This window comes from Dermacentor variabilis, chromosome 8 (assembly GCF_050947875.1).
Source record: "Dermacentor variabilis isolate Ectoservices chromosome 8, ASM5094787v1, whole genome shotgun sequence".
NCBI lineage: Eukaryota > Metazoa > Arthropoda > Arachnida > Ixodida > Ixodidae > Dermacentor > Dermacentor variabilis.
In genome coordinates, this window is record NC_134575.1 from 24,984,089 (window position 1) to 25,001,307 (window position 17,219).

The 17,219-nt window shown below is 48.9% G+C and overlaps 2 protein-coding genes across 4 annotated transcripts in view; one reads left to right on the plus strand and one right to left on the minus strand.

Moving 5' to 3' along the window:
• The window catches only part of LOC142589836 (UNC93-like protein MFSD11), a 45,989-nt gene extending 35,788 nt beyond the window's left edge, over window positions 1-10,201 (minus strand). For 2 of the 3 annotated variants that reach the window (XM_075701452.1, XM_075701453.1), the window contains exon 1: window positions 9,758-10,200. In XM_075701452.1, coding sequence (XP_075557567.1) covers window positions 9,758-9,844 — 87 coding nt within the window. In that variant the 5' untranslated portion in view covers window positions 9,845-10,200. Of the gene's footprint in view, window positions 1-9,757 lie in introns of all 3 variants that reach the window. The other variant, XM_075701451.1, reaches the window with a different exon arrangement.
• Window positions 10,202-10,700: 499 nt separating this feature from the next.
• Dlic (dynein light intermediate chain) lies at window positions 10,701-13,870 on the plus strand. The gene has a single exon (XM_075701454.1). The coding sequence runs from the start codon at window positions 10,859-10,861 to the stop codon at window positions 12,425-12,427; it is 1,569 nt and encodes a 522-aa protein (XP_075557569.1). The 5' UTR covers window positions 10,701-10,858; the 3' UTR covers window positions 12,428-13,870.
• Window positions 13,871-17,219: the final 3,349 nt, after the last annotated feature.

The following is a 17,219-nucleotide window of genomic DNA, read 5'->3' on the forward strand; positions in this document are numbered from 1 at the left end:
AAAAAAAGAAACGTTCGTCCGCGTTCGTCGGGGCACGGGGACGGGAGCCGTGACACAGATAACGCGTCTTTCGCGCCACACGCGCGGAGAGCAGCGGGCACGGGAATTCCCGACCCCGACTACGGCATCGCTCGCGCGACGTGCGTGACGCCGCGATCGGACGCCTTTCCAACAACCTCCAACGGCCGAGATGGCGCGGGCACATAAACGGGTTAATTGCATGGCATACGCTTGAGGGGGAAGGGGGGGGGAGACTTCTCGCACCCCCCCCCCCCGCAGTGCAAGCGTGTAAAACGCTGCGGAAGCCCGGCGTGCCCGCTTGCGCACGTATGTGAAGTCTCGCATAGTTCAACATATCGCGCGAGTTATTGCATCGCAGAAACGTTGCGCTATAAAGTACGGACGGTGGACGGCAAGGACTAATCAAAGCACGCCTTAGAGGTGCGCGCACACTGACGTGGACGCTGAGTTTCCGCCGTATTGTCATATTCGTCATCAGCTGGTCAGTTCCGATTGGCTCACGGGGCAGCTATGTATTAACGATCTCCCTTATTGGCTCGAAAGTGGTCGGCACTTGGCGACGTTTTCCGGAATAGCACCAATGTAGCAGCGTCCTTCGACATGTCTTAATCTTCTAAAATTTTTTTCTGCGTCTTATAAATTCCAGAAAGGCGCTCTAAATCCCAGAAAATTAAGGAATTTAACTGAATTCTGGGGTTTTACGTGCCAAAAAAAAAATGAAAAACACGATTTGATTATGAGGCGCACGCCGTACGGTGGGGGACTCCGCCTTATTTTCGACCATCTGAGGTCCATTTAACGTGCACTCAATGCGTGGTATACACGGGCGCGTTCTTACATTTCGCCCCCGCTGAAACGGGGCCGCCGTAAGACGAGACTTCACACCGCGACCTCGCGTTTGGCAGCGCAACACCATCTTGAGCCACCGCGGCGGGTCAGAAAATTTAAATATGCAGCAAGCGTCAAAGGAACCTGTATAGAAAACTTACCGTAGCATATAGTCTACTCGCGTTAATTCGACCCAAAGCGGACAGCAAGTTGTGGTCGTATTATACGTAAGGTCAAATTAACAAACGGCGCCACGACTAGATTAAATCTTTTACTGCTTCAATACATCAACGCAATAACTATATATGTGTCGCTGTCGGCAATACAGCCCTCACATCTCAACACTGTCGTCGGACAACACCCTCGGAACAGACACCTCGCAGGCCAAAGTGCGAAATGTCATCAACGCTGCTGAACAAGTTGCTACCGTCGCTGTCATAGCCTGTTCAGCGGCGACGTCTGCTGAATTTCTTGTATTAACGCGATAGCGTTAAGGAGCTCGTGTCGTAGAAAAGCCGGTGTCGTCGGCGTCGGCGTCGGTGTCGGCGTCGGCGTCCGCGGCGTTGGCCGTGAGCGATAAATCAAGGCAGGCACTTCATAAATAAAAAGCAACTTCCAAGATGGGCTGGGTGGGAATCGAACCAGGGTCTCCGGAGTGTGAGACGGAGACGTTACCACTGAGCCACGAGTTCGATGCTTCAAAGCGGTACAAAAGCGCCTCTAGTGAACGCGGCGTTGCATTAGAAACGAGCTGTTTCTAAGGCTCAGGCGTGCGTCGCTTGCTCAGGCGCACATTTCGTTGTCGCGCCGAACGCTGCGTTGCTCGACGCTCACCGCGTCCGATGCGGGGCGCGTAGTCGCTGCGCCGTAGCCCATTGTCTTACACCCCTTGTCAGGTCGACGGGAACGCTGTCGCGTTCCACTCTTGAAGGCGAAGCTTAAGCGTCCTCCAATTTTTTTTACAGGATTTTTAGTAACAGCTGCGCACGTGAGGAGGCGCCAGTAGTGGGGGGGGGGGAGGTCAAATTGGTCGAAGTGACACGCTTTATAGTGCACGTATAGTTTCTCACCGGAACGTTCAAGTTCGTTCGAATTAAGCGAAAGATGGAATAAGCCGATGCTAAATAAACGGGAGTCGGCAGCACTCGTTTCTGCGAACCAGTTTCGGCTAAGTATAGTCAGGAAGTGGACGCGTCACGACACAATCACTCCGTTCATGCGACATAACTATGGTTTCCGCCCACGCGCCGCACTCTTGTTTATTCTTTTACGTGCGACATCATCCACCTACCTTATTGCAACATCACGTTAGGAAATTTCACTGTGCCACAACGTCACGATATTGTCGTGGCTCCAGGTCCTCGCATTTCGATATCAACTTCAGCATCAAATTAAAACATCTTTTAAGCGTTTCCCATACCTTTCTTATTTGGTCAATGTCATCGCTACGTGCGAGAAATGTCTGCTCCAAGTTTCCACAGCTTTGAAAATACATCAGTATTTTTTTTACTATACACACACACACACGTACACGAACAAAAGGACTGAGCGAAGGCGTGACGTCACAAGTTTGTCGCAAATTAAATCGCGGTGCCCGAGTAACGAGAAACTGATTTGCTGACGAAATGAGCAGAGCACGCAGTCAGTCAAAACCCTGGCGTCGTCACGCAAACATTACGAAATGATTATGTCACAACGACCGACCAAGCTCGCGGTGACGGAGTGGGAAAAAAATAGGTCTCGATGTCCTGCTCACACGTGACCGCCTTCCGCGCAGTGACGTCACGCTGCATACGCCTGTCGGGAAACAATGCTGAAGCCACGGTTCTTGGCTATGAAGCTATGATAGTGAACTGTTCGGTCCGCTCTGAAACTCGTAGTATTCTTTCTGCGGCTTCGAGTGGAGGACCCCCCAAACAACGCAAACAAATGAAAATACTAAAATCTCGTGTCAATACTACTTTTTCTAACGCTCGTCGACTGCCACTTAGACAGAAAAAAAAAATTAAAGCAAGGCACGCTTCTGTTAACATACCACGCTGTACACCGGTTTGAAGCGATCGCATGCGGAGGAAACACGACTTATCAACACCGAGCACCGCCTCATTCTTTTTTTCTTCTTCTACCGACCCCGACTATCTCGGTAATGGACGTACCCAAAAGAAAGCGATAGTGCGCATTCAGGATGCGTTATCGATCGCGCAATATGTGTCACACGTGCCTCTATATCTCCTGAAGGAGGTCCTCGATCGTTTCCGCGCATTCTATACAGCAGCGATGACGTCTGAAGAGCGCAGCGCCGTTGACACCATTACGGAGAGATAGCTCGCCACCAGTTACGTATATACAGTAAGACCGCAGGAAACATTATTAAAAAATTAAATTCTGGCCTTTTTAGGTTCAAGAACCACCATTTGATTATGAGGCACGCCTTACACTGCATGCAAAATAATTTACACCCTAAAAGTGAAAAGGGGTGTAAATGTGTCTACAACTCACACCCTAAGGGTGTGATTTATATACCCGACTCCCTAAGGGTGTCAGTTTACACCATTTACACAATTTACACCAAAATTTACACCATTTTCCAATTTCAAGGGTGGAAATTATTTTACAGTGAAGTGGGGGACTCCGGATTAAATTAGACCACCTGGGGTTCTTTAAAGTGCACTCAATGCACGATACACGCGCGTTTCTTCTTTTCGTTTTGCTCCCATTGAAATGCGGTCGCTGCGGCCGGGATCTGATCCCGCACCTTCGGGCTCAGCAGCGAAACGTTATTTGCATACCCACTTCAAGGAGGCGAAATAGGAGGCGAGTCAAGTCGTAACATCGTCAATACGTAAAATGCATGCAATGTGTTATTACTGAATGTCTAGCCTTGAACTCTCATTCTCAGGTGTCTCCGTGTGCCATGCACCAGCGTATATCCCAGTCCGGATAACTTGAGAAGCTCCAAGGAAGCACGTGCGTTCGTGCTCCTAAAATTTTTCCCGGTGCGATTTTCTAAACGTTGCTTACCTGGCACGCGGGCATTGAGCTTCACAAAACAAGTAAGCATAAAATAACTCGACATTGCGAAGGGTCGTTAACATGAATTCGTGCTCGATAAAATGACCTGATAGTGAACGCGAACATGTCCTACGATCAATTCCGGCGCGACGCGCCGAAGAATACGCGCAATCTTTTGTCTCAAGTGGTGCCTGTTGTGATCGGCCGTTCACCCCGCGACAACGCCCGGTCACGGCTAACGCGATTATGGGGAGCGGGCCGACGGTCTCGTCAGAATGGTTCTCAAAACGGATGATTTATGGCCACCACAGGAGTACCTCGGTCAGGAGAGGTTCGAGCAATTAGCAAGGATACGGCCATTACTTTTCGGCAGCCAAAATTGGCAGGTCCACGCCGGGGGCGGAGTCGGTGCACGATCGGAGTCAGCGTACGTTCCCCCTTTTCCCTGCTTGTGCCCAGCGATGTGCGTGCGTTTCCGACAAAGATCCCTTGGGAGGGAAAGGGCAACAGACCTCCGGATTGGTGGGACCTGATGTCATCGGTCTCCCGACGCCGGACTGGGGGAAGTGACTGGACAATGACCACACGGGGCATAAAAGGAGCAACGGACGGTGCGAGTGATGGGCTGCTACAGCTTCATCGTGAACTTTTTCTGTACTACTTTTAACTTTCTTGTAAATATGTAAACGTGTTTTGTAAAACGTCCTGGATATCGGGCCTAGCCCCACGTTCGCTTACTCCTCCACGAGCAAAGTACATGGCACGTCTTCGAACCCCGAGTCGCAACAATGTGCAAGGGCACCTCGCCGACTCTGTAGAGCTAAAAAAACGAACTACTCTCTGCAGCCACAACTTTACACATTCTGAAACACAGCACGCGATGCGCGTCATCGGCCACACAGCTTGCCGGTGAGATTCGGAAGCACGGGAGATCCCATGTGGACTAGGGCTGGCCGGAACCCGGTAGGCATGGCTTTGGTTGCAGAACGAAAAAAGTACGCACCATTCATTTTTCTTCGTCGGCACGTGCTGCTTTTACAATACGTCCCCGGTCAACATCTACCAGGACGTTTGTTGCCGAGCCCGATAATCTCGAAACACATTTGAACGTAATAACTTTAATTTGCGTTCACGAAGAAAAACGCGCACTTCGTTCATATCCCAATGCGACCATCGGTGCCGCGTTCGTTGCGATGCGCTCATTGGAAGTAAGATCTCAAAATACACGCGACGAAGTTGACAGCGTCAAATGCTCTCTGTTTATGCTAGCAATCCATAGGGGACGCTTGTCTGCAATCGCAGCGGCGGAGTCAACGGAGTCGTCGCGGCTGAAGATGCAGTTCTGATTCGCTTACGAAAGTTATTTGTGCAGGCAGTACAGCACAGGTGATGGCCCATCGACCTTGAGCCTCCTGACATCGCAGCAATCACAGACAGACACGCTAAAATCGCACGCACAAATTCACAATATGCCGCTACCGTTCTAAGCTGCCGCTGAAAGAAACGGCGATCCGCACGTACTAGTGGTTCGAGGCTACGTTCCTCCTCGCCAATAAGACTGTCTATATGGCTAGCCGATTCGTCCGTCCGTCTGTCACCTGTACGCCGAAAACTCCTCCAGCGCAACTCCATGCGCATGCGCGAAAACAAATGAAAGGCGCGCGATTGGCTGCGCCAGTAGTGACGTCTTTTCTCTCCGTCGCAGTCGAGCGCGGCGCGCCCAGCAGTTTCTCTCCGGCTCAGAATTGGGTAGGCCACGCGTGAAACGTACTCCTGAGGAGCAGGCAGCTTTCGATCAGCAACGCCGCGAGCAGAACAGGGAACGAGCTCGTCTACGTCGTTCCTGTGCTGCAGCCCGCGGGCACAAGAACAGGCTCGTGCAGCCGAGCGCAAGCAGCAACTGCGTACCGAGGATCCGGCAGCATACCAAGCCGTCATTTAAAGAATCGTCGGGATTAAGCCAGCGATCAACACCCGGGCCGCACGCGTCAGCTTCGCTGGTTATCCATCTGCACGGAGTGCTTGGGCGGTGATTTTTGTGACTGGGCTTCAAAATTGTCACTTGACGCTCCCTCCTATTGTTTTCCTACCGCCATGCCGAATGCTTACTTCCGAGAAGCCTTGGCTTTACTTTTTTTACGATCACAGATTGCCACGTGACGCTCTTTCCGCCATCTGCTACGGGGAGCTCCAAGGTTATATGAATGCACTACGTTGAGACGAGGTACTCAGCTGCTGCACGGCGGAAAACAACTTTACTGCCTATAAAATACTGCAAGGTGTACACGCACCGACACAGTGGTCCTCTGAACTAGTACTCTTTCTTTCTTTAATAAGCAGGGAGGGGGAGGGGGGGGCTCCAGAGCTTTCCACGACACTTCATAGCAATGGTATCTATTCGCGTAACTTATATTTTCACTGGATAAAATTATTACATGGCACAACAAGTTAACACGTTTATTTTTGCCTGAATAGTGGAGAAATTGTGTCGAAGGTTTATTAATAAAATAAAAATGACAATTTAACAAGGTCAGTCGTACCAAGTTGGGTTAGCTGTTACAGCAAATGCTTGCGTTCATTTTCTTTCGCAAAAAACATGCATGACATTAAAGTGAAATTGAACAGAAAGTGTATTAAATGCAACAAGGAAGGCAACAGAAATTGAAAATCATTTTATGCTATAAGGACTTGGTGTGTGTGTGTGTGGGGGGGGGGGGGGGGGGGGGTTGGTGTGCATGTGCTTGTGCATTGGCATGCGAGTTTTACGCTAGAAAAAAAAAAAGAAATGATAAATTTCGTGAGCTTTAGTTTTTTACAAATCATTGCTGGGTAAAAATAAGCTAAGACTGTCGATGGTGTGAAGCCACTTATTTAAAAGCGAACTCGTCAGGCTCATTTGCCAAAACAAACAACTTTTAAATTCAGCACTTGTATATGAACAGTATGAATATTGGAATTCTCTCTCCATACGAATATATTTTTGTCGAACGATGTCTTTTTTTTATTTGCATAAACTGAGTGTCATTTCTGTGGGTGACATACTTTTCTTGTTTAGGTTTCGGTATGCAACCCTCTTCTGTCGTTATACCAATCAGTGTTTTGTATTTTGTCACTGCTTCTGCACTGACTAAAACATTTCTGGTTTGCAGTATTTTGAAATAAGCATACACACATATAATAGTTTAAGAGTTTTACGTGCCGAAACCTGGATCTGATTATAAGGCACGCAAATATCTTTTATTTAAATTCCGCGCCCATACAGAGCAACCGATGACGATAGGCTGATTTCAGGGTTTGAAAGTAGGCAGACTGATGTCACTGCTTACTTTTGAACGAAATGCGATAACCTTTTTTATTGCTTACCGATAATCAATTTAAGAACAGTGCGTGATCTCTCAAACTGTTTATTATTCAATACGTGTTTTGGCTAAAGTATTATATATATTTAGTACCGTTTAAAGCCAATCAGTCGGGTCGGATCGGCTGAGTCGGTTCGGGTGGTTCGGAAGGGTCTGGTCGCATCGGCCGGGAAGAGGTCGGTTGTACCGGACGTGTCGGTTCGGGCCGGGTCGCGGTCGGTTCAGATCGGGTGGTTGACATTGGCGTTTCTTTAAAACGATGCTGAAGCGGGAACGTTGGGGGTGAGCCATTTTAAGCCGCGCGCAAATTAACGGATACAATGGCAGTTTTCGAGCAGACGAAACCGTCTGCTTTTAATGAAAGCAGCTTGCTGTCAATCTTGCTTAAAGGGACACTAAAGAGAAAAATGATTTCTTCTGGATCAGTAGGTTGCCTCTCTACTACACCAAAAACACCACTCTTACCACGACAAGACGCTTGGTAAGCCAGAAGAAGCACGAGAACGAAAGACGGGGGGCGACGCCACCTTGAAGTTCCCGCAACTGGTCGCTGTGACGTCATGGATCTTGATGACATCTTATAGGGCCTACTTAATTATATAGCGGTACAGACTGACTACACTGTGTTCTAAAGGAACCGGATATTCAACATGGCAAGTTTCGGGAATCTTTACTCAGCCAACGCGGCCCAAAAGCGAAAACATACTTTGGAATCCCTGACGTCACACTGACGTGCCGGCGTCGGGGGTTGAGGCGCGAAATTCAAATACTGATATTTCGACCTTCATTTTCTCGTCTAATACTCAAACTATTATTTTGAAATGACTGCTTGCAGTGTTCTGAAACAATGCTTTATTAGTCTATACTGATTTGTTGTTTCGCTTTAGTGTCCCTTTAACACGTTCACTCCCCTTTATTGTGTCCCATTGAGGCGCAGCGGAAACTCCATAAACATAGCACGTACAGGCGCCCAAATCTTTAACTGGCGTGCGCGAGCGGCGACTTTTCCGTGCGTCAGCGCCGTATGACGGGGCGAGGCTGGAAAGAGTCTGAGGCTAAGCGCATGCGGACAAAGCGCGCTCAGCTGGGCCCATCGTCTGCTAAGCCGTTTCCAGCCTCGCCCCGTCATACGGCGCTGACGCATGGAAAAGTCGCCGCTCGCGCACGCCAGTTAAAGATTTGGGCGCCTGTACAGTTGGCGGTCAATACGCGCGGTCTCAGAGCGAAAGCACGCATGGGCAGGTGCAGCAATTTCGCTATTGTGAGCTCGATAAAAAGCTGTTCACAAAACCGCAGGTGCGTTACCGATTGCGCCACTCGCATCCCTTACCTGGCAGAATTAAACAGTGCTTTTCACACCTCGAACTTCGCTGAATGAGTGTAATGGAGGAATTAAAGATGTATCTTCCATTCGGGTGATCAACAGGAACTGAATTATTTGTACGCAGGTATAACATTCCTCTTAAGTAAACCGCCGTTTCTTTAGCGCGCTTATGTTATACGGACATTTGTACGCGAGGATGATATCACACTCGAATAAATGAGCGCCAGGCACAGAGCGGAAAATATTCCCAGGGAAATAACGGTGCTCATGAAGAGCACATATATACATGTTAATCACATCCATAAAGCAACGTCATAAAATAACAATTTCAGGAGAGCTTAGATAACGCATTGCAAAAAAAAAAAAAAAATGCTGCGCGTGCGCAAATGAAGTTTTCTCATTTACTGTGACTTAATTTTGTACAACCTCGGCGCTAATTACAGTGCCCAGGTGAGAATGCACAAACTGCGTAGCAAAAATAAATCACCTTGGATCAGACCAAGTTTTAAACATTATACGTGGCGATCGAGTTCGCTCACTGTACGAAACTGAATTCATTTCCCGGATGCGGTACCCAGAACCCGTGCTGACCCCGCAGTTTCGCTTGCAAATTAAGTGTATTAGTACATACTACTGCTGACCACAAGCAACAGCGCTCATCACATCCTCATTTCGAGAAATCTGCTACTTTATCGCATCAAACAAAGCGCGCCGCCACCTGTGGAAAAGAAACACACCAAAAACAAACCGCCCAGTGTATCTTTCGCCGAAACCGAAACCCCCTCAACGGGGCCCCAAGTACACAGTGCGTGCAAGAATGCGGCAAGACTTCAGGGCAGGTTATATGTGGCACGTGACAAAACTCGTTCGACGCGTTCTTCTAACGCAACAGCTAGGTATGCGAGGTGCGCGACTTCTTGAGATGTGCGTGCCGTACTGTGAAGGCACATCCAATTACTCGAGTGACCAAGCTTGCGGCTCACTCGCGATCCGAGCTCGCTTAATTATAAAGCACTGCATGGGTTGCGTAAACGTTGTCACTGGAAAACCCTCGTGCAGCTGTCATCTGTCAGCCCATGAAGCGATGGACAATAACAACACCACAACACCTAGCTACAGATGCGCGGGCTCGGATGTGTCGCGAAGGGGCGGCAAATTCATTCATACAGAGGCGGAACAATCGACGGAGATGTATACTACAGTGTGAATTTACCTGTATTAGGCCGCCCGTCTGGAATGCGGTGAAGATGAACATGAAGGCGAAGCCGAGGAGGATAACGTTGAACATCCGCACGTTCATCGTGGCAAGTGTCTGTGGTTAACAGTGCGGCGGCGAATTCCAACTGTGGCTGACCGGGTGCGCTTGACCTGGCTCGGGGGCTCGATATCAGCACCGGCGATGCTCCACAAACATATGATCGGCTCGTGGGAGAACAAGAGAGAGTTCTCTTGCGCTGGGCATGCCTCCCCGATTAGGTGGATCGAACGCCTCGAGTCACGATAACACATGCACATGCACGCTTCCACAGTAAGCGGCGACGTGACAGGCAGCGACGATACCCTGGCGGCACCGAGCAACACTGACGACGCCGTTACCGCCGCAACTGCTGTGCCACAGAAAATCTGGCTTTTGCCATTTTGTCACGTTTTGGTTTCGTCCATAGGCTTTCTTGTATCACTAGTGCCACCACCCTCCAGCAAATACAAGTCGTCAATCCATACCCTTATTGGTTTGTAATTAAGAACTTACAAATTGTTCTGCCACCTATGAAATAAAAAGGTAAGCTAATGAAAGCGTAAAATATATTATTTGAGCATTAATGTTTATTTTAAGTTAAATGTAGATAACATGATAATCTGTTAGCTCCTGATTTATTTTGACTGACGGTTGATGTGTAAGCTGGATGTGTATAACCAAGGAATCTAGGATATCTAAATGTCGTGAAGTTTTGGTTTTGTTCTTGTGTTTGTTTATGCTGAATAAACTCTAGTAATTTAACACAATACTTGAAAGTGATATATAACATTCCAATTAGTCTACAATGTATAGAAATAGCTGTATCTAATGCGGAAGAGTAAAAGAAAGTTTATTGTTTTTTTTTGTACGGAGCTGTGCCGCTGTGCGTCATCATGCTTTTGTCGACTTCTTTCTGGCTTCGACACGGGTGACACAGCCAGGCCAGCCATTGATTTGCTGCGCTGTAGCGGTGTCGTCCGTCCCGTGCTTTCGTCGCAGAACGGAGCAGCAGCTGACAGCATTTTCAACCGGACCCCTTGACGGTTCGACGGTCCGAGCGGCCGGACAACCGTCACCATGGTCACCAACGCCGGAACGAGCGCGACACCCCAGAACCAGGCGGACGGCGGCACCGCCAAGGAGGATGACGAGAGCCAAAATATCTGGTCTTCCATCCTGCAGCAGGTGCAGGCGAGCCTGCCCAACAAGCTGCCGTCGCACAAGCTCCTGCTCGTTATGGGGGACAACGAGTCCGGCAAGACGACCCTGATCGCCAAGATACAGGGAAACGACGACCCCAAGAAGGGGTCGGGTCTCGAGTACCACTACCTGTACGTACGCGACGAGTACCGCGAGGACCAGACGCGACTCGGGGTGTGGGTGCTGGACGGCGATCCCTGGCACCGCAACCTGCTCAAGTTCGTCCTCACCGAGGAGACGCTCGAGAACACGACCGTGCTGCTGACGGCGTCCATGACGACGCCGTGGTCGCTTCTCGAATCGCTCCAGAACTGGGCGACCGTGCTCGAGGAGCACTTGTCCAGGCTCCGCCTCCCGCCGAGCACCGTGGAGAGGAACAAACTGCGCGTCCTGCGGCGCTTCCAGGACTACATCGAACCGGGCGACGAGATCGAAGGCGTGAGTTCGCCGCTGCGCAGGACCTCGGTGACAGTCGGCGGAGGCGAGGACGGAGACGCGTCCTCGGGAGCGGCCGCCGCCGTGCTGCCGCTGCTGGGCGAGGACACGCTCAGCAACAACCTCGGCCTGGACATCATCGTGGCGATTACCAAGACGGACTACATGAGCACCCTGGAGAAGAACTACGACTTCAAGGACGAGCACTTCGACTTCATCCAGCAGGCGGTGCGCAAGTTCTGCCTGCGCTACGGCGCCGCCCTCTTCTACACGTCGGTGAAGGAGGACAAGAATTGCGACCTCCTCTACAAGTACCTGGTGCACCGCATCTACGGCTTCCCCTTCAAGACGCCCGCGCTGGTGGTCGAGAAGGACGGCGTGTTCATACCGTGCGGCTGGGACAACGACAAGAAGATCGCCATCCTGTACGAGAACATCACGTCCGCGTCCCCGGACGACCCCTACTCGGAGGTGATCACGCGGCCCATGACGACGCGCAAGCCGCTGCAGCGCGAGCCGGAGGTGCTCGCCGAGGGCGACCAGGCGTTCCTGGCGCGCCAGCTGGCGCTGCTCAACCAGCAGGCGCAGCCGTCGACCGGCCGGGCGACCTCCGACGCTGCGGCGGGGCCCGCGGGGGCGCGGACGCCCGTCGGCGTCCAGAAGTCGGCCGAACGCCGGCTTCCGGGCTCGCACGGCGCCCTGCCCACGCCGGGCAAGAAGGACACCGAGTTCGCCAAGCTGAGCCAGGCCGACGGCGCCAAGGGAGGCAACGAGGGAGTGCTGCAGAACTTCTTCAACAGCCTGCTGAACCGCAAGACTGGGCCCGGCAGCACGCCCATCCGGGCGGCGGCCGACAAGTCGCTCATGCACAACGACGCGGCCGCCCAGCTCGAGCGCATGACCCGCTCCATCGCGAAGAGCAAGGGCATGCCTGGGGCGAGCCCCGCCGCTGCCTCCCCTGCGGCGCCGGTGACGCCGACGGAAGAGACCCCACCGGCCAACAGCTCGTGAGGAGGGGCTCGCTTTGCCAAGGACCCGGGGCGACAGGCGGACAGAACGGGGGTCGTCGTTTGGTGGTGCGTCGCTGTGTGGCTAGTGTGGTTGCCTAGTGCGCTGAGAGTGGGGGACCGAGTAGAGAAGTGCTTCGTAAGCACGCCTTGGCAGGCTACTTTGCTTTGACACGTTTGCGCACGGCGTACAGTGCACACAGACGATGGACAAATGACGAGAGCGCAGGGCGAGTGCTGTCCTTTGTTTGTGGTCTGTGTAAACTGTATGCCATATGTGAACTGTGAGCAGGTTGTGAAGATCCGCAGGGAATGCACAGTTTGCAGACGGTTGGTGCTACGAGAATGTTGAAATAGAAAAGCAGGATGGCTTTACGGCCCTGGTGCGCAGCTTGATATAGGTAGGTGCAGTTTACATGTGCACATGCACTGTATTGCACCTCTCTATTTCAGTCTGTGTGAAAAAACCTAGAGAGAACAAGCTTCTCATTGCATCTGTTCTCTGTAAACTTCGTTCCCTGAAAGTACGGTGCAGTTGGTCATGCCAGAGCATGAGCGGCAATGCTTATTGGTAAAGCTCGTGCCACGAGTTTCAGTCATGTCCGGCAGTTCCCGCTGTGCGGCCTTGTTTTTCAAAGAAGTCTTACGGTACTTTATCAAGCACAACCTGCACATGAGTATTGGACCTTTCCCTGCTGTACTGGATCATGGCATACGGTCTTCAGAAATATGAGTAAGTGCATGGTTTCACGGGGGCAAATCAAAAATGAAGAAAGCGGTCACTTTCATAAGTGTTGAGCTTAAGCAGAGGTGACTGTCACAAGAGCTGGTCATGGGCTGTTGGTTACGGAAGGGTTCGTGTGCACCCCACAACGTATTTCCTCGGGCCACTTTCTTTTGGGCAGCGAGGAAATGAATGCAGTGCTGACACGTAGTAAATGGCTTGGTGAATGCATTAGCACTGTACCTTGCACTTAGGAACTATGCTGCTCTTCGCGCGTAAACATCACCAACTAGCCCATGCAGTTATAAGCTCTGAAGCGCCACCAAAAGAACTGCAGATTGATTGCTTTGCCACTGAGCGCTTTATTCTAAGTTAACCTTCGCCTGTCACACCATTGTATTCACAGTGGCTCAGGTTCCCCAGCATCAACACGTCCGATGATGGCCGTCTAGTTTCCTGTGCCGCTATTTATGTTGAGTTGTGGTTTACTGCTGAGGTGTCTGCTTCACTGTGCAAAATTTAGAGCAGCTTCTGTATGCAAAGGAAAAAAGACAAGTTTATTCACATTCCCTTCTCAAGACCTCGTGTCTTTTAACATGACAGGTACTGGTTCGCATCACAGCAAGAAATCTGAGAAACAGCTTAACTTTGTGCATGTCACAATGGCTAAGGGTAGAGTGGACAGCATGTAAACACAGTGGAAATAAAATGTTTCTAAATCAAGTTTTGCGCATGTGAAATGACTGCTGGAATGTGGAAAAGGCTGGTTAAGACGTCTCAAATGCATTGTTTTAAAGTTGTCTGCACATTGAGCTGGACCTGAAGAAAAAGCTAATGAAAGTAATCTTGTTGAAGCTCTAATTAAATTTGCTTTGGCATCTGCTTGACGCAGTTACTCATGATAACGTGTCCTACTTATTTTATCGCATTTCTTGAGACCATAGGTGTACAATTTCCACCTATGCAGCTTGATTACACGAATGATGGGAACATAATTTGTGCTTCAGAAAAAATTCAGCTATGCAATTTTTCACAAAGATCTTGCTTAATTTGTGGCATATGTTTGTATTGAATGTTTTATGCCCATCATTCTTAAATGCCATTTCATTTGAGAAAATAAGTATGATTACGCATTAAATTATATGCAATTGAAATCGACAACTGCTCAATTGTGAGAGAATGAAGTGCGCCTCGCTGTTGATCAGAAAAAATTACTTTCTACCAATTGAAAAGGAGGATTACGATGTGAACAAGTCACACCAATAACTCTCTTACCTGTTCAAGTCAGTCTTCCAACAGCGCTGCCAATATATCAGATTAAACTGAACAAGCCAAAACTACTATAGGCTGGTGGTGACTGGCCTGACGGGAAGGAAATAACGTGGCCTTTCGAGAACAAAAATATATTTGCATTCAATTACTACAAGCATGTTCTTGCACATTCACACGAATTTCTTTCCAGAATTTTGTATGTAAGGTTCATTGCTGGCATGTCTGACTGGCTTTTGCTTTTCTGCAATAGGCTGCACCAGTCCCAGGTTCTGGACTTGTGGCTGATATGCCCACCAACACTTTGTACCCTTAGTGTGTTTTTATTCCAGAACAATAACCATCATTCTTATGGGAACACGAGGATCCAAGTGTGGAACACTATTCGTACGTATCGATGCCATGTCGACCATAGGATTTCCGCACGACTGCATACAATGTTCAAGTGTTTCCAGTAGGCCACCAGATCTTCCAGAGAGAGATGCTGCACCTTCCGCTTCTGTTTCTCTACCACAGCGAGCTCCCAGACGTGTGGCGACAAAATATACAACCTGAAAGAGGCATTGCAGGCGGTGCAATTGCCAGCCTTGACTGCCAGGCTAAGACCAGCTGTTGAAGCATCACCACCACCACCCTGGTGCACTTCCATGTGTGTTGGGTGCTTTCCCATGTGGAATGCAACCTGTGCCCATAGGAAAGCACCATGTAATAATAATGGAAATTTTGATGTAAGAACACCCAAACGGGTGTAATGCCTTCAGTACTGTACTTCTAAGGCATTTTACACCTTCTAGGGTATAGTTTACTCACAAAAAAATTATCATCGTTAGGGGTTTTAGAAATAGGGGCCACTAGGGAGTTTTGGAAAAATGTGCACGCAAGTGTGTCTGCTAATTCAAAGCCCCCTGCATGCTTGCATTATCAAAAATAACTTTTTGCATTCTTTTGTACGCCTCGTACTTCTCAGGTTGCGACCCCTAACTTTGGGGCCCCTATTAAACTGCCTACTATTGGCCAAATCTACAAAGGAACTGAGGGTATTTGGCCATGCAGAATCACTTGGAGATGCTGTTTCTAAAGCTCCCCAATATTCTGAACATTCCTTTGGTATTGTTTTGCCAGGTCCTTTCCTATCAAGAGTGCTATTGAAATCCTAGCTATTCATAGCCTCTTTAAGCATACAACACTAAAAGAATTACACATGAGAGCAATGTTTATAGTTGTGTGGAAAAGGTATACCCAACAGGCGTGAACTTGAAGGAATGTTAAGCGGACGAGCTGTTTCAGGCACAAGCAGTCTTCAGCAAGCTTCAGCAGCAATGTTTAAGCTTTCTAGTTTAATGTGAATTGCTATTGTGCAATCCTGGAGGCTGCAAACCAGCAGCCTCCTTCTGAAAGGAGCAGATATTTCTGTTTAGCGAGATTTGGTTATATGGTCTTACTCACGTGCCCAGCAGTTGTCAAAGTGCAAATTAACCACTCACTAATGTCACCCAATAGCTACATTTGGTAATAATGGTATTTCTAAAATTTGATTTTGATGTCCAATTGTTAATATACAAGATCCTTTGGAAACGGCACCCTACTCTGTATCTGTGTGCACCTTTTCTTGTCGAGTGTCTATAGCTTGAGAAAGCATGCTGTCTCATATTCATAGATAGGTTCCGAGCACAACTCGCTACTTTTCTATTCACAAAGTGCAGCGAGCTCAACCACTGGATGGATGAGCCTTACAGAAATGCCAACCTCTTGGCATCATGAAGGTTTCTTGCACAGAGTCCTCTTAACCTTATATCAACGTTAGTGTGTGAACATTGGTGTTGCGTCTTGGCTGTGACCGTCGGCGAGGTGTTGTAATCACTATTAACAGACGTTTGCGCAACCCATCACACGAGACATTCTTTCTAGAACGAAACTCTGTCTGCCTACTTTCCACGTGCCGCTTCTCAGTTTCCCATCTGTTAGTTTCTTTTCGAGTAAAGTAGGCCAATACCAAAGACAGTGTAATAGTGAAATGGGTTGGTCCTTGCACCAGTACATGACACGGAGTCCTTGAGGGCATTAATTAGCCCCAGAAAGCCTAATGTATCATTCGTGATTTGTTGAATTTGGTACCTTAGAAGTTTTAAGCCCTGTAAACTTAACACATACGCTGGAGGGAGTTTTCAGCTGTAGATAGTTCAGCAAACCGATTACTACAAATTAATACAATTACATTGACTTGCTTTTATATCCTTGCTTATTTTCTGCAAAAAATTTGTTCTCCATGGCAAGAAATAAATCCAAAAATGTCAACAAGTCCCAATTTTCTTTGATGTGCAATAATGTTTAAGCTTTCTAGTTTAATGTGAATTGCTATTGTGCAATCCTGATAATTGTGATAATGTGCTATTGCATCACGGTCACTCGGGCATAACCATTTGGAACTAGCTGTTGTGCGTTTTCCTCCATGTATATCGATGATGTCTCACCAAGCAGACGTAGCAGGGCGGGGCCTGAAAAAGCTGTGGCATGGAGATAGAGAAGCACGATTACTTGCAGGAGAAAGGGTATTTACAACGGACTTGTAAACTTCGCAGGAGGTATCCGCAATAGCGTCAGGGAGGTGGAGCGACTGGTGAAATTTTCACGATAGGGGATGAAACACTAAACATGCATCGCTATATTTCATACTTCTCTGTACAGTGCTCATAAAGCGGAAAGCGAACAGCAATGAATGCCTTTCATGCGTAATTACATGTACGTGCGACATGTAACCGCTCAGTAGCTGGTTCGTAAGCATGAAGTTCCAAGTGTAGGTTTT

Excerpts from the sequence above, each read along its gene's own strand:
- Dlic (XM_075701454.1), top strand. The coding sequence starts at position 10,859 with ATGGTCACCAACGCCGGAACGAGCGCGACACCCCAGAACCAGGCGGAC.